Source organism: Dendrobates tinctorius, unplaced genomic scaffold (genome assembly GCF_039654945.1).
Source record: "Dendrobates tinctorius isolate UK_male_01 unplaced genomic scaffold, ASM3965494v1 ptg000342l, whole genome shotgun sequence".
NCBI lineage: Eukaryota > Metazoa > Chordata > Amphibia > Anura > Dendrobatidae > Dendrobates > Dendrobates tinctorius.
The window spans coordinates 1,769,611-1,793,886 of record NW_027362008.1 but is presented as its reverse complement, the minus strand read 5'-3'; the positions used below and the strand labels follow the sequence as shown (position 1 = coordinate 1,793,886).

At 41.5% G+C, this 24,276-nt stretch overlaps 2 protein-coding genes across 4 annotated transcripts in view; one reads left to right on the top strand and one right to left on the bottom strand.

Moving 5' to 3' along the window:
* The window catches only part of LOC141074931 (uncharacterized), a 1,026,924-nt gene that overhangs the window by 900,926 nt on the left and 101,722 nt on the right, over window positions 1-24,276 (top strand). The gene's annotated exons all lie outside the window — the stretch shown is intronic.
* LOC141074923 (uncharacterized) overlaps window positions 2,505-24,276 on the bottom strand; it is a 41,235-nt gene continuing 19,463 nt past the window's right edge. Inside the window, exons 10-11 of one of the 2 annotated variants that reach the window (XM_073562237.1) lie at window positions 22,993-23,053; window positions 2,505-4,611 (exon numbers count right to left, since the gene is read on the bottom strand). In XM_073562237.1, coding sequence (XP_073418338.1) covers window positions 3,239-4,611; window positions 22,993-23,053 — 1,434 coding nt within the window. In that variant the 3' untranslated portion in view covers window positions 2,505-3,238. The remainder of the gene's footprint in view (window positions 4,612-22,992; window positions 23,054-24,276) is intronic. The other variant, XM_073562238.1, reaches the window with a different exon arrangement.

Below are 24,276 nucleotides of genomic sequence, written 5' to 3'. Positions count from 1 at the left end.
CTAGTATGTGTAGATCTCCTCTGGTTGGCCGGAAGCCTATCTGGTAAAATGTGCAAATGCTAAAACGACTGCAAACTGATGAAAGAACTGATCTGCAGGTATGGTGTCCCAGAAACCATAGAAAGCGATAGGGGTACACACTTCACGGGAGAAATAATGAGGGAAGTCATGCAGGCCCCGGGTGTACAGCAAACATTTCATACACCATATAGGCCACAAAGTAGTGGGAAAGTGGAAAGACTAAATGGGACACTTAAACTGAAAATTCAGAAGGCCATGACAGACACAGGAAAGAGCTGGGTGGAGTACTTGCCTCTTGCACTCTTTCCAGTCAGACACACTCCAAATAGAAACACAGGCTTGTCTCCTTCTGAAGCCCTGTTGGTAGTGCACCAAAGACTGGTCTGTACTTCCCACAGGTGCTACAAATGCAACACGGTTCTATGACAGCCTACGTCCAGGCCTTGCAGGAAAGACAATGTGGTGCATAAACGTGTGTTCTCATACATTCCAGATCCTAATGCCAGTGCAGATGTGCATCAGCTGAATCCAGGTGATTGGGTGGTTATACGCAGACACGTGAGAAGGAGCCTGGACCCACGATTTGATGGCCCCTTCCAAGTCCAGCTGACCACATCCACCTCAGTAAAACTTGAGGGAAAGCCCACCTGGATCCACGCCAGTCACTGCAAGAAGGTACTTTCACCAGCAGAATGACTGTTCTCCTCAACACCTTGCTGGCAGTGACAGGGTTACTGCACACTGCAGAGACACAGGACAAACCTTTAAATGTTGACTGGGACAATAAACTTATCCGGCATCATGCTCTTATAAAGGACATGGAAGGACAGAAACTGAAGGACTGTTGGATCTGTACACACAGTCCAGTATCTGCGAGGACTATGCCGTTCTTAGCCTTACCTCTGGAGCCATGGGAGGTATTAACCCCACACTGCATACACAATGAGACTTGGACTCAATCTAGGTGTGCCCCGTGATATATCTGCCTCATTGGCTATAGTCGAATGGGCCGCTAATCCCTGGTTTCAGTTTAATATAACGCAGCCTAAGGTACAAATGTGGTGGCGGGAATATGACTCAGATGTCGGAAATATGGTCGCCAGGAGGAGGACTGAAATCCCTCACTCAGACCCTATTCCCAATGATGGACGGTGGTTCAGTCTTCAACACACTGGAGCAGACACCTGTGGTGAGGACAATAATTGCTTCCGCATATACACTCGCGATCAAACACAGGTTAATGAGACGGTGTGCCAGGATGGTGTTCAAGACTGTAAAGCATCTACGGGTAAAATAATAAGGAAAGAAAGGGGTAAATGTACATCTGGTGTAAGTGGAAAACCAATGAATAATACTTGGTGTGCCCATAAGCCTATTTCAGGACTTTTGAGTTTATACCAATGTATACAGACCCCTGGTCACGTTTGTGTTCTCCCTGACGGAGTATTCTTGGTTTGCGGACATCGTGCCTACAGGTGGGTGAGCCCGGACATAAGAGGGGTCTGCACTCTTGCCAAACTGACACCAGCCACTTTCATAGTTCCTCATAGTAAAATAGACACAGCAGCAGTCCCAATTCACACCTCGTATAGAAGGGCTGCAGACAATAAGCCCCGGCCAAATGGTAGGCCGCGTCTAGTAGAAATGGGGATAACAAATAAAATATTCCGTAGTATGCTAATATACCCCTTCATGACACAAATGTGGGATAAATTAGTGGAAGCCACTGACTACCTGGACGATCAGATTTTCCAGATTTTTGAAGTTCTTAATGAAACTAACACAATACAGAGACAATTATTCGTAGTTACTAACCAACATACTATAGTACTAGATTACTGGACATCAAAAGGAGGAATGTGTCAGATAATTGGTCCCACCTGTTGTGATTATATCGACCCTGCTGGCAATCTCCAGATCAGGGCCGGTATAGACAAAATAGGTGAACTCAGAGACCAATGGTTAAAGCAACACAGTGCAAACAGAGACTCCTGGTGGGGTAACACATTCTCTTTTCTAAATCCAGCAAATTGGTTTAATGACCTAGCAGGATGGATTTTTTGTCATTGTACAGACTTATATGCAAATTTTGTTGTTTTGCTTATTGTTTTATGTAGCCGTAAAAGCGCTAATATATGTATTACTTAAGCTACTGAATAATGTATGCATAAAAAAGAATCTAAGGCTGAACCTTCCGTAGTGTATCATAGACCCCAGGTGGCCATTGCTGATGGGGAAAGTGAGTGTCCACACTGAGGGTGGATGGGCGAAGCAGATAGGAAGCCCCCTTATGGGTACTAGACCCATGAGTAGCTCCTTTGTGGACATCAGCTGACCCTGTGGCAAAGGTTATACCATTTTACAAAAGGGGGAAATTGATATAGAGGAGTTACTGGTTTGCTTTTATATCCCTTTAATTGCCTTTAAGACTTCAATTGCCTTTTGCCTATTATTGCTAGAATTATTCTTATGTAGACTATGTCTCTGTTTTCAAGGAAACTATACTTGTTATCATATTTGTTCTCAATAGTCAGTAACAACATGTTCTAGGTACATTGTAAACATGGTATGACCTTGAGGTGATGGAGGGTGATGGTGGGGGCTACATGAGCTCCATAGAATTACATATTGTTGTAAATGGTATAAAAGATTGCCTTGTATTTCATTACGCCAGATAAAGTGATTTGACCACAGCTCGTGTGTGTTGAGTCTCTTTGTCTCCAAGCGCTTGTGAATTAAGGGCGAAAACTAATCTGGCCTCACTGATGATCTGGCATATCTGACGCTTGGTCAGAACAAAAAGCAGCTACAACAAGACGTACTATCCCGTCACCAGCATAGGGGCCCGGGTACCATGGACGGGATAGTACGTCTCATGTCAGAAAGGGGTTAAGTCTTTCTGTATTCTGAAACTATTCTGCCATTTTTAAGATCATTCACATTTGTTTCTTAATTATCTTGTTAAGTTTCACCTGTCTCGTCTTTATACTTCCTTCCTGCTACTTTCCCATTCTCAAACTGAGTCTAAGAACACACGTGTGTTCGAAACGCGTTCAGTCTTCCACTGTCACCCTTCCTCCGGTTTATTCCAGTTAAATATGTCATACATAGCAGCTATCTTTTTTTTTACTGGACATAAAGATTTTGATTTTAGTGGATGAAGCTGGATATCTCCTTTCCTACAAGTAATTACTTCAGGGTCTGGCAGAGAACATAACTACAGTTTCTTTCTTTCATGAGTTCTCTTATGTAGAACAAGATGATATTTTCGTATAAAACGTCTCTCACACAGTGGACATGAATACGGCTTCTCTCCCGTGTGAATTTTTTCATGTGAAGTGAGACTTGATTTACATGTAAAAGATTTCCCACATTCTGAACATGAATACTGTTTTCCTCCTGTGTGAATTCTCTGATGGCTAAGAAGTTGTGATTTACGTGTAAAGCACTTTTCACATTGTAAACATGAAAACGATTTCTCCCCGGTGTGAGTTGTTTGATGTCTAACAAAATGAGATTTTTTTGTAAAACATTTCCCACATTCTGAACATGAATACGGCTTCTCTCCTGTGTGAATTCTCTGATGTTTAACGAGATTTGTTTTAATAGTAAAGCATTTCCCACATTCGGAACATGAATACGGCTTCTCTCCAGTATGAATTCTCTCATGTATAGTAAGACTTGATTTATATATAAAAGGTTTTCCACATTCTGAACATGAAAACGGCTTCTCTCCTGTGTGATTTCTCTGATGTCCAGCAAGGCTTGATTTATATGTAAAAGATTTCCCACATTCTGAACATGAATATTTCTCTCCTGTGTGACTTCTCTTGTGTGTCACAAGACTTGATTTATCTGTAAAGCACTTCCTACATTCTGAACATGAATACAGCTTCTCTCCTGTGTGAATTCTGTGATGTTTGCTAAGATGTGATTTAATTGTAAAACATTTCCCACATTCTGAACATGAATATGGCTTCTCTCCTGTATGAATTCTCTGATGTCTGTTAAGATTCGCTTTATCTGGGAAGGACTTCCCACATTCCGAACATGAATATGGCTTTTCTGCTGTGTGAATTCTCTCATGTATAACACATTTAGATTTATATGTAAAACATTTCCCACATTCTGAACAGGAGTATGGCTTCTCTCCGGTATGAATTCTTTGATGTGTAATAAGATTATTTTTAGCTGGGAAGGACTTCCCACATTCTGAACATGAAAATGGCTTTTCTCCTGTGTGAATTCTCACATGTCTAACAAATTTTGATTTCTTTGTAAAGCATTTCCCACATTCTGAACAGGAGTATGGCTTCTCTCCTTTGTTCTTTCTTTGTGTTAAAACATCTGAGCTTCTAGTAAGTTGCTTGTCACACTGAGATCTTGTATCCACTTTGTCACCTGGAATTGTGGTAACAATGTGAGATTGCTCAGGAGAGGGTTCCTCATGAGTAGGAGGAGTATAAGAAAGTGAAGTGCTGTGAAGTCCAGGAGGTCCATGAAGGGTAATGAGGGTTTCTCCATTAGACTGCTTCCCGATATCTTCTTTCTTACAATTTAGTGATAAACCGTTATTCTCACAAGGATTTCCTATAAGGATGAAAGATAGATTGGATGTGATTTTTTTCAGCAACACAAAAGGGATTTCTACATTTATTTTACGGCACTCACAATGAAGACGCACAGGGAGGGACATGGAGGAAATGATCAGGAGACCTGAAAAGAAACAAGCTTATGCCATTGAGAAAGTGAACCAGGAAATTACTCATGCTGGCAATAGGGTGGAAAACTTGGAATCAGAGACACTCTCTATACACCAGAGACTTAATGGACACCACCTTGTTATATCTGAGCATACATCACAAGTCTCAGACATGATCACCCATCTTGAGGACATAGAAAACTGTCATAGGAGGAAGAACCTTTGCATACGTGGCATATCCAAGGATATCTCGCTTTAAGATCTGGAGAAAACCCGAGTATCCGCTTTTACAAACTATTGGGAAGAGACCCTGATCATTATATTGAGCTGGACAGAGTTCATAGATCTCTGGGTTCTAAATCACCCTCAGTATTAAGACCAAGAGACATTGTCTGCAGCGTGCATTTTTTCAGAATACAGGAGAACATTCTACAGGCTGTAAGAGCTAAACAAAATATTAAGTTCATGGATTGTGATGTTCAGATTTTCCCAGATCTTGCACGTCGTACTCTCCAGCTCCGCAGAGCATTGTGCCCTCTCACCCAAGCTCTCAGGAAACAAGGGATCATATACCGCTAGGGTTTCCCATTTCAAGTATTGACCAGGAAAGATGGATGCTCTGCAGTATTCAAAAATCTGGGGGATCTCCCAAAATTTTTGGCAACATTTAATTTGCCGCAGATTTCCATTCCGGACTGGCCAGCATTAACTTTGCTTCCTCCCTTGGTCCCACGGGATGAATGAGTATTCAGCCACCGATGTAAGTGGGTGAGCTGCGTCTGAGGGATGTGAACACAGTTCTATGTATAAGCGATCACAGATAGCGCTAACTCACTAACTTGTGCCTATTCCTGATGAGCTGCACGTGATTAGTCCGGAAGGATGATGTAGTGATGAATTCAACAGGTTTTATTCACAGTACCTTGATGAGGTGAGATATCAGGGATGATGAAGGGATAAAGATGAGGTAGAAGTTAGTACTGCAGTTTAGAAGCACAAAGTTTGAGGTAACAAGAGAATCCTTTGTCACTGACAAAGAAGAAAGAAGTGAGATACAGATAGGAGGAGTTGCAGATGGAAAGGTATTATGGGTAAAGCAGAGTAATAATACATGAAAAACATAATATAACAATGGCCAGTATGTGGCAGAAAAGCACAACAAATACAGTAGATGGAATTAACCATATACCTATAATGACTGAAACGTCTTTGCAAAGGATTAGCTGACAGCACAATGGGAAACAGCTTCATCCTCAGGCTCACACCACGTCTCGCCGTAAGGAACGAACAGAGAATCTGATGTCCCTCACAGGATGAACAGGAATGTCACTGAGCCGCGTTTGAACCTTTATTCAAGTTTCTCCTCTTGCCTATATGCTTTATTACAGCATAATTTTGCTGACATATTGTGGATTTCATAGTTTGTGTTTCACTACTATAACTTGAACTGAACTTCCCTGTTTATAGCATTTGTTCTCTCCCCATGCCCCTTCATCCTCTCTCCCTCCTCCAACTTTTCTTCCTTTCCCTTATCTTCCTTCCTCTACATTCCTAGCTGTCAGGCATACGGTCCATGATTTTAAGAGTAACATGGGTCATAGAATGACGCCTCTTCCTCACTTCGGTATTTGGATCTATCTAACAGGTCTCACACTGTCCAGTTAGGACGGGGTAATTTAAAACTGTATTTGGAGGTTTGTCCTCCTGTTTCATACACAATTGTTGGTCTTCCCTGTACTTTGTTATCTGTCCTTGTCTCCCCTCCCACATAACAATGATTGAAAGGCTCAATTACTGTAAGCTTTGTCTCCTTCAATGTCAGAGGATTTAACAGTCCCACAAAACGAAACCAGATTTTATGTCATTAACATAAAAAGAGAATCACCATAGCCATGATTCAAGAAACACATTTTAAATCTTCCGACACCTAAATGCAACAACAAATTTTACACAGTATGGTCACATTCCACTAACCCATCCATTAAAAGTAAAGGAGTCTCTATTGCCTTTCATAAATCTCTCCATACCTAGGTTATATACTCAAAGATTGACATATAGGGCAGATACATAAAGACCTCCATCGTCAATAAGATCTTTGTCATTGCTAACACTTATTTTCCTAACTCTGATCAGGGCTCATTTGTTATGATTAGACGCTGCAGACTCTGGATGGGTTTGCTGGAGGGTCCTGTATCATTTTGGACGGGAATCTCAACATTCTATGGACCCCTCAATTGATTCCTCATCAGGTGAGTTGTCTGTTTCCTTTTCGGCAGTCCACAAGATCAAAAGAAAATTAGAACAGCTTCCCCTGGTAGATTTATGGCATGTATTCCATCCAGGCCAAAAGACTACAGCTATCACTCTTACATACACAACACATATAGCCGTATAGATTATACAAATCGCAATCCCTCTTAGATGCCTCTCCCACCTGTTCCATTGCATCTTTCTTGAGGTCTGATCACGCCCCAGTCCTGGAATCCTTGGACAACCTCCCAAAAAGTTCTCATGGAGACTTAATGATCACTTGTTATGTGACCATCTTTGTTCCAAAACAATTGAAGAAACCATAACCACATTTGTAGAAACCCACAAAAATGGCAAAACCTTGAAATGCATGCTAAGAGGTATTTTCATAGCCCACGGTTCTAGAATCAAAAAAGGGTAAAGGCGAAGACCTTGAAAAAACTCCTTTCATCCTTAACTTCAGTGGAAAATCTAAATAAATCCAAGCCCTTTTTAATAAGGCTGAGATATCTAATACCCGGAAACAAATTCTCCAAATATTAGACCGTAAATCCTTAGGCATTTGGGACAAAATTCACAAAGGATATTTTGAATATGGTAATAAATGTGGAAAGTGGTTGTCTCAGGCACTTCACCCAAGAGTCTTCTCACATATCAGATCCATTAATACCCCGACTGAAGGGTTGGTTCATGCCCATTCAGATATCGTGGAAGAATTTACATCATATTATGCGTCTCTTTATCATAGCAAAGGAGAAAAAATATCTATACAAAATAAAAATATCATAGAGTACTTCAACTGCTTTCCTCCCCCACCCCTGACTCCCACTGCCAAGATTTGGATGATGAATTCAGAGAGGAGGAGATCCTGGAGGTGATCAAGGGGCTTAATCATAGAATCATAGAGTTGAAAGGGACCTCCTGGGCCATCTGGTCCAACCCCCTGCTCAAAGATAGGCAAAAGCCCAGGTCCTGAAGGTTTCACCCCAACATTTTAGAAACTATTGAAACAACAATTAGCGCCAATTCTTCTACAATCCTTCAACTCCATTGCATTGGGAGGAAAATTCCCACCACAATCTATTTTGGCACATATAACTGTTATTGCCAAGCCAGGTAAAGATCTCAGGCATTATAATAATTTTCACCCAATATCTCTAATCAACATTGACCTCAAGATGTACTCCAAGGTGACTGCTATGAGGCTACAACCCCTAGTACCAAATATTATACATAAAGATCAGGTGGGATTTGTCCTGGGAAGGGAAGAAACAACACTATCAAAACAATTTCAATCATAAACAGGGTGTATTCCCGAAGATTCCAGTCCTGCCTAGTGTCTATAGATGCGGAGAAAGCATTTGATAGGGTGGGGTGGGACTTCCTGGTGGTGACGCTCAAAAAAAATCCGATTGGGTACCGATGTTACGTATCATGGCCCTTTACACCTCTCCCATGGCACAGGTAAGAGTTAATGGAAGCATGTCCAAACCTTTTACCATCTACAATGCACAAAATGTCCATCTTTGCCGACGATTTACTACTATACGTGACGACGCAGAGAATCTCCCTACGACCGGCTTCACACTACTGTAGAATACGGATGAGTGCTATGCGAGAAAGTATTGCATACACTTGGACCAGTGTTAATCTATGGGGCAGATCACATCACCGTATTTTTTCTCGGGCATATTCTACATTGGGTAAAAAGTGCAGCATGCTGTGATTTTACGCGTATATAGGCCGAGTCTCGCCAAAGCAAGCCTATGGGTGCGAGAAAAAAAAAAATCGGACACCACACAGATCATGCGAGTGCTGTCCGATGTTTACACACCGGTGTCCTTTGAAAAGCCATTCATGTGCGGCATACAGTAAAATCACACGGACAGGTTAGAATAGATATTTACATATAGAATACATAGATATATAGATGTCAGTGTGTATATATATATATATATATATATATATATATATATATATATATATACACACAGTGCCTTGCAAAAGTTTTCGGCCCCCTGGAACTTTTCAACCTTTTCCCACATATCATGCCTCACACACAAAGATACCAAATGTAATTTTTTGGTGAAGAATCAACCACAAGTGGGACACAATTGTGAAGCTGAAGGAAATTTATTGGTTATTTTATTTTTTTGTGGAAATACAAAAACTGAAAAGTGGGGCGTGCAATATTATTCAGCCCCTTTGCTTTCAGTGCAGCAAACTCCCTCCAGAAGTTCACTGTGGATCTCTGAATGATCCAATGCTGTCCTAAATGACTAATGATAAATATAATCCACCTGTGTGTAATCAAGTCTCCGTATAAATGCACCTGCTCTGTGATAGTCTCAGGGTTCTGTTTGAAGCACAGAGAGCATCATGAAGACCAAGGAACACAACAGGCAGGTCCGTGATACTGTTGTGGAGAAGTTTAAAGCCAGATTTGGATACAAAATGATTTCCAAAACTTTAAACATCTCAAGGAGCACTGTGCAAGCGATCATATTGAAATGGAAGGAGTATCATACCACTGCAAATCTACCAAGACCCGGCCATCCCTCTAAACTTTCATCTCAAACAAGAAGACTGATCAGAGATGCAGCCAAGAGGCCCATGATCACTCTGGATGAACTGCAGAGATCTACAGCTGAGGTGGGACAGTCTGTCCATAGGACAACAATCAGTCGTACACTGCACAAATCTGGCCTTTATGGAAGAGTGGCAAGAAGAAAGCCATTTCTCAAAGATATCCATAAAAAGTGTAGTTTAAAGTTTGCAACAAGCCACCCAGGAGACACACCAAACATGTGGAAGAAGGTGCTCTGGTCAGATGAAACCAAAATCAAACTTTTTGACACCAAACATGTGGAAGAAGGTGCTCTGGTCAGATGAAACCAAAATCGAACTTTTTGGCAACAATGCCAAACGATATGTTTGGTGTAAAGGCAACACAGCTCGTCACCCTGAACACCCCATCCCCACTGTCAAACATGGTGGTGGCAGCATCATGGTTTGGGCCTGCTTTTCTTCAGCAGGGAAAGGGAAGATGGATGGAGCCAAATACAGGACCAGACTTGAAGAAAACCTGTTGGAGTCTGCAAAAGACTGGGACGGAGATTTATCTTCCAACAAGACAATTATCCCAAACATAAAGCATAATCTACAATGGAATGGTTCACAAATAAACGTATCCAGGTGTTAGAATGGCCAAGTCACAGTCCAGACCTGAATCCAATCGAGAATCTGTGGAAAGAGCTGAAAACTGCTGCTCACAAACGATCTCCATCCAACCTCACTGAGCTCGAGCTGTTCGCCAAGGAAGAATGGGCGAGAATTTTAGTCTCTCGATGTACAAAACTGATAGAGACATACCCCAAGCGACTGCAGCTGTAATCGCAGCAAAAGGTGGCGCAACAAAGTATTAAAGGGGCCGAATAATATTGCACGCCCCACTTTTCAGTTTTTGAATTTCCACAAAAATTTAAAATAACCAATAAATTTCGTTCAACTTCACAATTGTGTCCCACTTGTTGTTGATTCTTCACCAAAAATTTACATTTGGTATCTTTATGTTTGAAGCCTGATATGTGGGAAAAGGTTGAAAAGTTCCAGGGGGCCGAATACTTTTGCAAGGCACTGTATATATAATATATATTATATATATATTATATATACACATACACACAGTATATATATACTGTACATGTATATATATTGCATCGAGAGATAGAAGAAAAGCCAATAATTAATCTGCGGTGTTCTGTAGACTCACTGCAGGAGCTGACAAGATAGAAGAGATGGATTACATACAGTAAATACAAATAGAATAGGTAGATATATAGAGGTCAGTGACAATTACAATTAGTGCAGTGTGTGCAATTTACTGTACATGTATTTAATTAATAAAAGATTATTTTTCGAAAAAAATGACGCAGGCACTTGCGCAATTTTTGTAACTAGCAGAGAACAAGGCAACGACTGGGGACAGATATTTATAGCCTGGGAGGAGGGCAATACCCATGGAGTTTCCCAGGCTATTAATATCGGCTCACAACTGCATACTTAGCCTTTACTGGCTATTAAACAGGGGACCCCCCCAAAAATGACGTGGGGTTCCCCTATAATGAATAATAGCCTCGCTCTTCCCACTTGCCCTGTACCTGTGGCAAGTGGGGTAATAGTTGGGGGGGTTGATGTTGCCTTTGTATTGTCTGTGACTAGTGGATTAAAGGCATCTCTGCGGAAAGGTGAGGATTTTTGTTGCTTGTTTTTTTTTTACCTCTTTTGCAGATGACTAGGGCATCAGGGGGAATTAGGCGAGGTCTTAAGCATGGTTTAATTAAGAATATTATAGAAGTATGTGTCTTTTTTCAATTAAAGGACTTTTTCTGAGTGTCTGCATTTTCTTACAATGTGACTATGGGGTTAGTAATGGGGGCGTCTTATTGACGCCTCTCCATTACTAACCACGGGGCTTGATGTCACCAGACAATGCAAAGGTGACATCAACCACCCCAATTATTACCCCACTTGCCACCGCTACAGGGCAAGTGGAAAGAGTGAGGCTAAGTGCTAGAATAGGCACATCTTAGAGATGCGCCTTCTCTGGGGTGGCTGAGAGCTGATGGTTTTAGACGGGGGGCCAGTATCCATGGCCCATTCCTAGGCTATTAATATCAGCATGCAGCTGTCTGCATAGTGTTTGCTGGTTAATAATTATAGGGGGACCCCATGTCATTTTTGGGGGGTCGTATACAGTTGTGAACTGATACTGATAGCCTGGGAAGCTCCATGGGTATTACCCCCTTCCTGGGCTATAAACATCTGCCCCCAGTCGTTGGCTTTCCCTCTGCTGGTTACAAAAATTGCGCAGGAGCCCATGACTTTTTTCTGAAAAATAATTTTTTATTAATTAAATTCATGTACAGTAATTTGCAAACACACTGCACTAATTGTATTTGTCACTGACATGTATATATCTACCTATTCTATTTGTATTTACTGTATGTAATTCATCTCTTCTATGCTGTCAGCTCCTGCAGTGATTTTACAGAACACGGCAGACGAATTACCGGCTTTTCTTTTATCTATCGCTCTATGCAATATAGATACATATATGTGTGTGTCACTGACATATATACAGCTCTAGCAAAAATTAAGAGACAACTTCAAAATTATCAGTTTGTCTGATTTTTCTCTTTATAGGTATATTTTTTAAACTTTTCTTTTATTCTATAAACTACTGACATGTCCCTGAATTTCCAAGCACTAAGTTTTGTATTTATTTTATGAAAATGAGAAATGGTCAAAATAACAAGAATGCAGCACTTGCAGACCTCAAATAATGCTAAGAAAACAAGTTCATAATCATTTAGAAACAACAACACTAATGTTTTAACTCAGGAAGAGTTCAGAAATCAATATTTTGTGGAATAACCATGATTTTTAATCACAGCTTTCATGCGTCTTGGCTACTTTCCACCAGTCTTTTACACTGTTCCTGGTGCATAAATTTAAGCAGCTCTTCTTTGTTTGGTGGCTTGTGACTATCCATCATCCTCTTGATTACATTTCAGAGGTTTCCAATGGGGTTCAGGTCTGGAGATTGGGCTGCCCATGACAGGGTTTTGATGTGGTGTTCTCTTAATTTTTGCCAGAGCTGTATATACACATCTATTCTACAGTACAGACCAAAAGTTTGGACACACTTTCTCATTCAAAGAGTTTTCTTTATTTTCATGACTATGAAAATTGTAGATTCACTCTGAAGGCATCAAAACTATGAATTACCACATGTGGAATTATATAATTAACAAAAAAGTGTGAAACAACTGAAAATATGTCTTATATTCTAGGTTCTTCAAAGTAGCCACCTTTTTCTTTGATTACTGCTTTGAACACTCTTGGCATTCTCTTGATGAGCTTCAAGAGGTAGTCACCGGAAATGGTCTTCCAACAGTCTTGAAGGAGTTCCCAGAGATGCTTAGCACTTGTTGGCCCTTTTGCCTTCACTCTGCGGTCCAGCTCACCCCAAACCATCTTGATTGGGTTCAGGTCTTCTGACTGTGGAGGCCAAGTCATCTCCTTCTTGGTCAAATAGCCCTTACACAGCCTGGAGGTGTGTTTGAGGTCATTGTCCTGTTGAAAAATAAATGATGGTCCAACTAAACACAAACCGGATGGAATAGCATGCCGCTGCAAGATGCTGTGGTAGCCATGCTGGTTCAGTATGCCTACAATTTTGAATAAATCCCCAACAGTGTCACCAGCACCCCCACACCATCACACCTCCTCCTCCATGCTTCACGGTGGGAACCAGGCATGTAGAGTCCATCCGTTCACCTTTTCTGCGTCGCACAAAGACACAGTGGTTGGAACCAAAGATCTCAAATTTGGACTCATCAGACCAAAGCCCAGATTTCCACTGGTCTAATGTCCATTCCTTGTGTTCTTTAGCCCAATCAAGTCTCTCCTGTCTGTGGCCTGTTCTTAGCAGTGGTTTCCTAGCAGCTATTTTACCATGAAGGCCTGCTGCACAAAGTCTCCTCTTAACAGTTGTTGTAGAGATGTGTCTGCTGCTAGAACTCTGTGTGGCATTGACCTGGTCTCTAATCTGAGCTGCAGTTAACCTGCGATTTCTGAGGCTGGTGACTTGGATGAACTTATCCTCCACAGCAGAGGTGACTCTTGGTCTTCCTTTCCTGGGGCGGTCCTCATGTGAGCCAGTTTCTTTGTAGTGCTTGATGGTTTTTGCCACTGCACTTCGGGACACTTTCAAATTTCTCCCAATTTTTCGGACTGACTGACCTTCATTTCTTAAAGTAATGATGGCCACTCGTTTTTCATTATTTAGCTGCTTTTTTCTTGCCATAATACAAATTCTAACAGTCTATTCAGTAGGACTAGCAGCTGTGTATCCACCAGACTTCTGCACAACACAACTGATGGTCCCAACCTCATTTATAAGGCAAGAAATCCCACTTATTAAACCTGACAGGGCACACCTGTGAAGTGAAAACCATTTCCGGTGACTACCTCTTGAAGCTCATCAAGAGAATGCCAAGAGTGTGCAAAGCAGTAATCAAAGCAAAAGGTGGCTACTTTGAAGAACCTAGAAAATAAGACATACAGTATTTTCAGTTGTTTTACACTTTTTTTGTTAATTATATAATTCCACATGTGGTAATTCATAGTTTTGATGCCTTCAGAGTGAATCTACAATTTTCATAGTCATGAAAATAAAGAAAACTCTTTGAATGAGAAAGTGTGTCCAAACTTTTGGTCTGTACTCTACACTGTGATCCAAATTATTATGCAAATTGGATTTAAGTGTCATAAAGATGTAATTTTTTGTTTTTCAAATAAACTCATAGATGGTATTGTGTATCAGGGCTCTTTGGATCACTGAAATCAATCTCAAACGCCTGTGATAATTCGTTTACCAGGTGAGCCCAATAAAAAGAAAACTACTTAAGAATAATGTTCCACATTATTAAGCAGGGCACGGGTTTCAAGGAATTTAGGAAAGAAAAAGGACCTCTCTGCTGCTGAAAAGCATCAAATAGTGCAATGCCTTGGTCAAGAGATGAAAACATTAGATATTTCCTAAAAATTTAAACGTGATCATCGTACTGTTAAGAGATTTGTGGTTGATTCTGAGCACAGACATGTTTGTGCTGATAAAGGTAGAATGAGGAAGGTTTCTACCAGGCAAGTTTATCAGATTAAGAGAGTGGCTGCTAAAAAGCCATTACAAACCAGCAAACAGATATTTAAAGCTGCTGGTGCCTCTGGAGTCCCTCGAGCCTCAAGGTGTAGGATCCTTCAAAGGCTTGCTGTGGTGCATAAATCTACTATTCGACCACCCCTAAACAGTGTTCACAAACAGAATTGGTTGCAGTGGGCCCAGACATACATGAAGACTAATTTTCAAACAGTCTTGTTTACTGATGAGTGTCGAGCAACCCTGGATGGTCCAGATGGATGGAGTAGTGGATGGTTGGTGGATGGCCACCATGTCCCAACAAGGCTGCGACGTCAGCAAGGAGGTGGAGGAGTCATGTTTTGGGCTGGAATCATGGGGAAACAGCTGGTAGGGCTCTTTAGGGTTCCTGAAGGTGTGAAAATGACCTCTGCAAAGTATATCGAGTTTCTGACTGACAGCTGTCTTCCATGGTATAAAAAGTAGAAACGTGCCTTCAGGAGCAAAATCCTCTTCATGCATGTCACTGCCCCATCTCATGCTGCAAAGAATCCCTCCGAGTCATTGACTGCTATAGGCATAAAAGGAGATAAACTCATGGTGTGGCCACCATCTTCCCCTGACCTCAACCCTGTAGAGAACCTTTGGAGTATCATCAAGCAAAAGATCTATGAGGGTGGGAGGCAGCTCACATCCAAACAGCATCTCTGGGAGGCTATTCTGACTTCATGCAAAGAAATACAAGCAGAAACTCTCCAAAAACTCACAAGTTCAATGGATGCAAGAATTGTGAAGGTGATGTCACAGAAGGGTTCCTATGTTAACATGTAACTTGGCCTGTTAGGATGTTTTGGTGTTAAATAGCTTTTTTGTTCAGTGAATGTGACCTCTTAATGCTGCAAATTCCACAAATGAGCATTTTCAGTTCTTTAAAACATATAAAATGTTTAGAAATTCTACTGTGTGTAATAATTTGGAACAGTGCATTGTGAGTGTTTATTCATTTTGGAGATTATACTGTTATCTTTGGGAGGTTTCCAATAAAATTTGTTGTATACTCTAACGGGTGATGACTTTTATTAGACCGACTGTCATTTGTACCGACTATTTAGGAAAATCATAGAAAAATATCATAATAATTTGGAACACGGTGTATGATTGTATATATCTCTTCTGTTGTAACCTGTCACTCTGTGATTGTACTGTACGCAGCAGATGATTTGCCGCCTTTTAATCTACACTACCGTTCAAAAGTTTAGGCTCACTTAGAAATTTCCTTATTTTTGAAAGAAGAGCATAGTTTTTTTCCAATGAAGCTAACATTAAATGAATCAGAGATACACTCTATCCATTGTAAATGTGGTAAATGACTATTCTAGCTGCAAACGTCTGGCTTGTCATGCAATATCTTCATAGGTGTATAGAGGCCCATTTCCAACACCCGTCACTCCAGTGTTCTTATGGTACTTTGTGTTTGCTAACTGTGCAAGAAGGCTAATGGATGGTTAGAATACCCTTGAAAACCCTTGTGCAAGTATGTTAGCACAGCTGAAAACAGTTTGGCTGATTAGAGAAGCTATAAACCTGACCTTCCTTTGAGCTAGTTGAGAATCTGGAGCATTACATTTGTTGGTTCCATTAAACTCTCAAAATGGCCAGAAAAAAAGAACTTTCATGTGAAACTCGACAGTCTATTCTTGTTCTTAGAAATGAAGGCTATTCCATGCGAGAAGTTGCCAAGAAACCGAACATTTCCTACAACGGTGTGTACTGCTCCCTTCAGAGGAGAGCACAAACAGGCTCTAACCAGAGTAGAAAGAGAAGTGGGAGGCCCCGCTGCAGAACTGAGCAACAAGACAAGTACATTCATGGCCAAAAGTTTTGAGAATGACACAAATATTAATTTTTACAAAGTCTACTGCTTCATTTTTTCTAATGGCAATTTGCATATACTCCAGAATGTTATAAAGAGTGATCAGCTTAACAGCAATTACTTGCAAAGTCAATATTTGCCTAGAAAATGAACTTTATCCCCCAAAACACATATCAACATCATTGCAGCCCTGCCTTAAAAGGACCAGCTAACATCGTTTCAGTGATTGCTCCATTAACACAGGTGTGGGTGTTGATGAGGACAGGGCTGGAGATCAATCTGTCATGATTAAGTAAGAATGACACCACTGGACACTTTAAAAGGAGGCTGGTGCTTGGCATCATTGTTTCTCTTCTGTTAACCATGGTTATCTCTAAAGAAACACGTGCAGTCATCATTGAACTGCACAAAAATGGCCTAACAGGGAAGAGTATCGCAGCTAGAAAGATTGCACCTCAGTCAACAATCTATCGCATCATCAAGAACTTCAAGGAGAGAGGTTCCCTTCTTGCCAAAAAGGCTCCAGGGCGCCCAAGAAAGACCAGCAAGCGCCAGTACCATCTCTTAAAAGTGTTTTAGCTGCGGGATCGGGCTACCAGCAGTGCAGAGCTTGCTCAGGAATGGCAGCAGGCAGGTGTGAGTGCATCTGCACGCACTGTGAGGCGGTGACTCTTGGAGCAAGGCCTGGTCTCAAGGAGGGCAGCAAAGAAGCCACTTCTCTCCAGAAAAAACATCATGGACAGACTGATATTCTGCAAGAGGTACAGGGAGTGGACTGCTGAGTACTGGGGTAAAGTCATTTTCTCTGATGAATCCCCTTTTCGATTGTTTGGGACATCTGGAAAACGGCTTATTCGGAGAAGACCAGGTGAGCGCTACCACCAGTCTTGTCTCATGCCAACTGTCAAGCATCCTGAAACCATTCATGTGTGGGGTTGCTTCTCAGCCAAGGAAATGGGCTCTCTCTCAGTCTTGCCTAAAAACACAGCCATGAATAAAGAATGGTACCAGAATGTCCTCCGAGAGCAACTTCTCCCAACCGTCCAAGAGCAGTTTGGCGATCAACAATGCCTTTTTCAACATGATGGAGCACCTTGCCATAAAGCAAAGGTGATAACTAAATGGCTCAGGGAACAAAACATAGAGATTTTGGGACCATGGCCTGGAAACTCCCCAGATCTTAATCCCATTGAGAACTTGTGGTCAATCATCAAGAGACGGGTGGACAAACAAAAACCTTCAAATTCAGACAAAATAAAAGCATTGATTTTGCAAGAATGGACTGCTATCAGTCAGGATTTGATCCAGAAGTTGATTGAGAGCATACCAGGGAGAATTGCTGAGGTCCTGAAGAAGGGTCAACACTGCAAATATTGACTTGCTGCATTAACTCATTCTAACTGTCAATATAACCTTTTGTTACTCATAATATGATTGCAATTATATTTCTGTATGTGATAAAAACATCTGACAAACACACATAAAAACCAGAGGCCAGCAGATCATGTGAAAATATAATATTTGTGTCATTCTCTAAACTTTTGGCCATGACTGTAGAGTCTGTAGTTTGAGAAATCGACGCCTCACAGGTCCTCAACTGGCAACTTCATTAAATAGTACACGCAAAACGCCAGTGTCAACGTTTACAGTGAAGAGGCGACTCCGGGATGCTGGCCTTCAGGGCAGAGTGGCAAAGAAAAAGCCATATCTGAGACTGGCTAATAAAAGGAAAAGATTAATATGGGCAAAAGAACACAGACATTGGACAGAGGAAGATTGGTAAAAAGTGTTATGGACAGACAAATCCAAGTGTGAGGTGTTTGGATCACACATAAGAACATTTGTGAGATGCAGAACAACTGAAAAGATGCTGGAAGAGTGCCTGACGCCATCTGTCAAGCATGGTGGAGGTAATGTGATGGTCAGGGGTTGCTTTGGTGCTGGTAAAGTGGGAGATTTCTACAAGGTAAGAGATATTTTGAATAAGGAAGGCTATCACTCCATTTTGCAACGCCATGTCATACCCTGTGGACAGCGCTTGATTGGAGCCAATTTCATCCCACAACAGGACAATGACCCAAAGCACACCCCCAAATTATGAAAGAACTATTTAGGGAAGAAGCCGGCAGCTGGTATTCTATCTGTAATGGAGTGGCCAGTGCAGTCACCAGATCTCAACCCCATTGAGCTGTGGTGGGAGCAGCTTGACCGTATGGTGCAAAAAGTGCCCATCAAGCCAAACCGACATGTGGGAGGAGCTTCTGGAAGCAAGGGGGGAAATTTCTCCAGATGACCACAGCAAATTAACTGCTAGAATGCCAAAGGTCTGCAATGCTGGAATTGCTGCAAAGGAGCATTCTGTGACGACAGCAAAGTATGAAGGAGAAAATTATTATTTCAAATAAAAATCTTTTTTTCGAACCTCGTCACTGTCTGGACGAGATTTAACATTCATTTGGCAACTCATCCGATTCATAAAAGTATGAGTTTTCATGGAAAATGCAAAATTGTCTGGGTGACCGCAAACTTTTGAACGGTAGTGTATCTATTATATATATATACTGTATGTGTGTGTGTTTTGAAGAATATTTCCTTTGAAAACAATGTGTAAATGACAGAGGATTGCTGTACGTAAAAGCTCATGATAAAATCGCATTGCAATCAGATGTAAATCGGACGCTAGGTGTGACAAATCGGATTGCACTCGCATTACACTCCTGCGACTCTCGGCAGGGAGACTCGGACCGATTTTCCTGGGCCCTGTATTGTTCAACATCTTTATCAACGATTTAGATGAAGGAATTGAGGGTAAACTGATTAAATTTGCTGATGACACAAAGCTAGTAGGGATAGCTAATACTAGAGAAGAGAGAGAGGATTCAAAAAGATATAAATAAACTGGAGAAGTGGGCAGTAACTAACAGAATGGTTTTTAACAGGGAGAAATGCAAATTACTACATCTGGGCAATAAAAATGAAAAAAGCATATATAGAATGGGAGGAATAGGGCTAAGTGACAGCACATGTGAAAAAGACTTGGGTATACTAATAGATCACAGACTGAATATGAGTCAACAGTGTGATGCAGCAGCAAAAAAGGCAAATGCAATTCTAGGATGTATTAACAGAAGCATACAGTCTAGATCACGTGAAGTCATTATTTCCCTCTACTCCTCTTTGGTCAGACCTCATCTGGAATATTGTGTCCAGTTTTGGGCACCACATTTCAAAAAAGACATCAACAAACTGGAGCAAGTTCAGAAAAGAGCGACCAGAATGGTGACCGGTCTGCAAACCCTGTCTTATGAGGAAAGGTTGCAGGATTTGGGAATGTTTAGTTTGCAAAAGAGAAGACTGAGAGGAGACTTAATAGCTGTCTACAAATATCTCAAGGGATGTCACATTGTAGAAGGATCAACTTTATTCTCATTTGCACAAGGAAAGACTAGAAGCAATGGGATGAAACTGAATGGGAGGAGACACAGATTAGATATTAGAAAAAACTTTTTGACAGTTAGGTGATCAATGAGTGGAACAAGCTGCCACGAGAAGTGGTGAGTTCTCCTTCAATGGAAGTCTTCAAACAGAGGCTGGACAGACATCTGACTGGGATGATTTAGCGAATCCTGCTTTGAGCAGGGGGTTGGACCAGATGGCTCAGGAGGTCCCTTCCAACTCTACCATTCTATGATTCTATGATTCCATACGTTAAGTGTGGAGCCGGCCTACCAGTGATTCTGGCAGAGTTTCAGCGATTCGCTCTACTCTCTAACTTTAAGGATAAAACCAATAAAAGATACAGAAATGGATATCGGTCAAAATAGTGATTAAAGATATTATCAAATGCACATAAAATACCGACCAATTATGTATCAAAAGGAATGGCAGACCATTCGGAGAAGATAAAACCTAAACGGTACCCAGACAGAAATAAAATACTGGAAGAACGCAAGGCGAATAAAATTACCTTTATTATTAGTGGTAAATAGTACTACATGTACACAGGTGCACGCACGAAAAATAAGATATCAATGATCATACATTCATTAAAGGATTAAAAATACATATAATGTCACCACCTGAAAAAAAGTATGTTAAAAAATAATATATCACAGCACTAATCCGCCCATTGCATCAGTAATAATATGATGACTCCAAGTGCCCATTGTGCAAAAAGTGCAAACGTGCCAAAGTGCCTAAGTGATATATGACAACAGAGAATATAATGAATAATATATAAAGTGCTGAAATCTATAATAAATAACACACAAATCTTTTAAGATAAATGAATATAATGTGAGAGAGAAAACTAGATGCTTAAAGAAGGGGCATACTATGCCAAGTGATTTTATATATGTCATTAATAAACTTTACATCTTGTCAGAAGAAAGAAAAGTAATACGTTGACAAATAAAACTCATCTCACAAAAAAAGCTCCTCATACAACTAATAAATGACGTCTCCTTGTGAAAAGGCTACAGTGAAACACGCGTCGGGGTTGTGCCATATCCTGGGGGACACCAATCACAACATGGGGAAGCACCACTTATGTTCAGTTACAACCTTACTGTATTCATTGCATTTGCCATATAAAGGATAGGTTATAGGCGGCATTAACCAACATAGCATTTCACCTGATAGCATCAGGGTCAATATAGGTTGTACATTAAAACTAACGATGACCCTTCCCTAAAGCCTATATGTGGGTCGCTTACCACCAGCCACTGGGATAATATACTGGTTGTCTGCTTACCCCAGCTTTTTGGCTTTCTTCTAGGTTCTCTGTCCTTGTTGAATCTTTTAATAATGTGTATTAATATGTAATATGTTCTAATCATCCTAATAATTCTTTTGATATTTGTTGTATAGCACGCCAATTTTATGGCTCATATATGATAATTTACAATTTGTGACCTGTCCAAATGAAACACTCTATGGGGCCCACAAACTAATGTATAAAAGCCCCCAGCCTTATTGAGATCTAGTCATTCTCTGCGAGTTTATTTCTATTAATAAAGAAATGATGGCTCCTGGAATTCAACAATGAAAAACAATTGTCCTGGTGGATAGAGGGGTTTTCCAGGTTCAGAAACTCCTGTCGTCCAGCTGTTTGTTGGAAAAAGGCAACCTGTGCTTCACTCCACCTCCCCAGGTCCAGAGCGGAGGCTGCACCACTGAAAGTTGTGTGTCTGTCACTGTTGGCAGCGCTGACGCCTCATTGACAGCACTATAGCCAATAGCGGAGATCAGCGGCTCTGCCCAAATAGATGGCATCAGCTGCTCAAAACCACAGAACTCACCGACTGGCTGCAGCGCTGTCAATGTGATATCAGCGCTGCAGACAATAACAGACACTGGGAACAGGAATGGAGACTCAGCACTGGAGCTGGGGAGAGGGAATGAAGCAGAATTGTTATTTGTTTTAATAAACTGCAGCTGAAAGACGGTGTATTTCCAAAACCAGAAAGCCCCTTGTCACAGCGGTGACTCGCCTGCGTTCCTGTCACCGTGCTACTCACTGCAGTCACCGCTCTGCTTATCCTTATATATGGCCGCCGCGCTGACTCCATACAGCACTCCCAACTCTGCTGCATATCCCTCATGTCTCCACAGGTCTATAGGGAGGCACGGACAGATCCTGCAGGAATTTGACCCTGCTGTGTCCAGCCAATCACCAGCCATCAGGTGCTATATCAGGCAGCGTCACCCTCCTCGCCTTGCCTGAGCTTAGGTTCCAGTTTGCTGGTAGCATCTCGCTCACAGTCAGGGAGTTTTGTTGTTTTCCCTCCCGTTATCACTCTGCTTGCCTTCTCGTTTATCCTGATCTCTCCGCTCCTGACGTCGGCTACAAATTCTGAACCACTGCTGCCTGACCTGACCTCGGACCGTCTGACTACACATCTGCCTCGCCCACATGTACCCCGTTCCCGAGGCTCTGACCCTCCAGTCAGTTGATCCAGTTCCAGGGACTGCCCTGGAATGGTGCCTGGTGTCTATCGGCGGCCCAGCCTATCCTCACCAGCAGAGGCTCTAGTGACTACCCAGTAGACATTTAATCACGCAACTCCAGTCTAGCCCAATGGCGCAGTCCACACCCACCAGTGTTACACTCTTTTAAGAGGTTAATGATGGGCAGCACGGTGGCTCAGTGGTTAGCACTGCAGCCTTGCACTTGAGTCCTGGGTTCGAATCCCACCAAGGACAACATCTGCAAGGAGTTTGTATGTTCTCCCGCTGTTTGCGTGGGTTTCCTCCAGGTACTCCGGTTTCCTCCCACACTCCAAAGACATACTGATAGGGAATTTAGATTGTGAGCCCCATCAGGGACAGTGAGGATAATGTGTGCAAACTGTAAAGCGCTGCGGAATATGTTAGCGCTATATAAAAATAAAGATTATTATTATATATTAATATAATGCAACTTGTTTACAAAGCATTTCCCACCTTGTGAACAGGAGTACGGCTTCTCTCCGATGTGAATGTTTTCATGCCTCACAAGATCTGACTTACAGTCATATGTAAAAGTTTGGGCACCCCTATTAATGTTAACCTTTTTTCTTTATAACAATTTTGGTTTTTGCAACAGGTATTTCAGTTTCATATGTCTAATAACTGATGGACTCAGTTATATTTCTGGATTCAAATGAGGTTTAGGTTTATTGTACTAACAGAAAATGTGCAATCTGCATTTAAACAAAATTTGACCGGTGCAAAAGTATGGGCACCCTTATCATTTTCTTGATTTGAACACTCCTAACTACTTTTTACTGACTTCCTGAAGCACTAAATTGGTTTTGTAACCTCATTGAGCTTTGAACTTCATAGCCAGGTGTATCAAATCATGAGAAAAGGTATTTAAAGTGGCCACTTGCAAGTAGTTCTCCTATTTGATTCTCCTATGAAGAGTGGCATCATGGGCTCCTCAAAACAACTCTCAAATGATCTGAAAACAAAGATTATTCAACATAGCTTTTCAGGGGAAGGATACAAAAAGTTGTCTCAGAGATTTAACCTGTCAGTTTCCACTGTGAGGAACATAGTAAGGAAATGGAAGAACACAGGTACAGTTCTTGTTAAGCCCAGAAGTGGCAGGCCAAGAAAAATATCAGAAAGGCAGAGAAGAAGAATGGTGAGAACAGTCACGGACAATCCACAGACCACCTCCAAAGACCTGCAGCATCATCTTGCTGCAGATGGTGTCACTGTGCATCGGTCAACAATACAGCGCATGCATAACGCCTTTTTGTATGACCAAACAACTCAATCTTTGTTTCATCAGTCCACAGGACCTTCTTCCAAAATGTAACTGGCTTGTCCAAATGTGCTTTTGCAGACCTCAGGCGACTCTGTTTGTGGCGTGCTTGCAGAAACGGCTTCTTTCGCATCACTCTCCCATACAGCTTCTCCTTGTGCAAAGTGCGCTGTATTGTTGACCGATGCACAGTGACACCATCTGCAGCAAGATGATGCTGCAGGTCTTTGGAGGTGATCTGTGGATTGTCCTTGACTGTTCTCACCATTCTTCTTCTCTGCCTTTCTGATATTTTTCTTGGCTGCCACTTCTGGGCTTAACAAGAACTGTACCTGTGTTCTTCCATTTCCTTACTATATTCCTCACAGTGGAAACTGACAGGTTAAATCTCTGAGACAACTTTTTGTATCCTTCCCCCTGAAAAGCTATGTTGAATAATCTTGGTTTTCAGATCATTTGAGAGTTGTTTTGAGGAG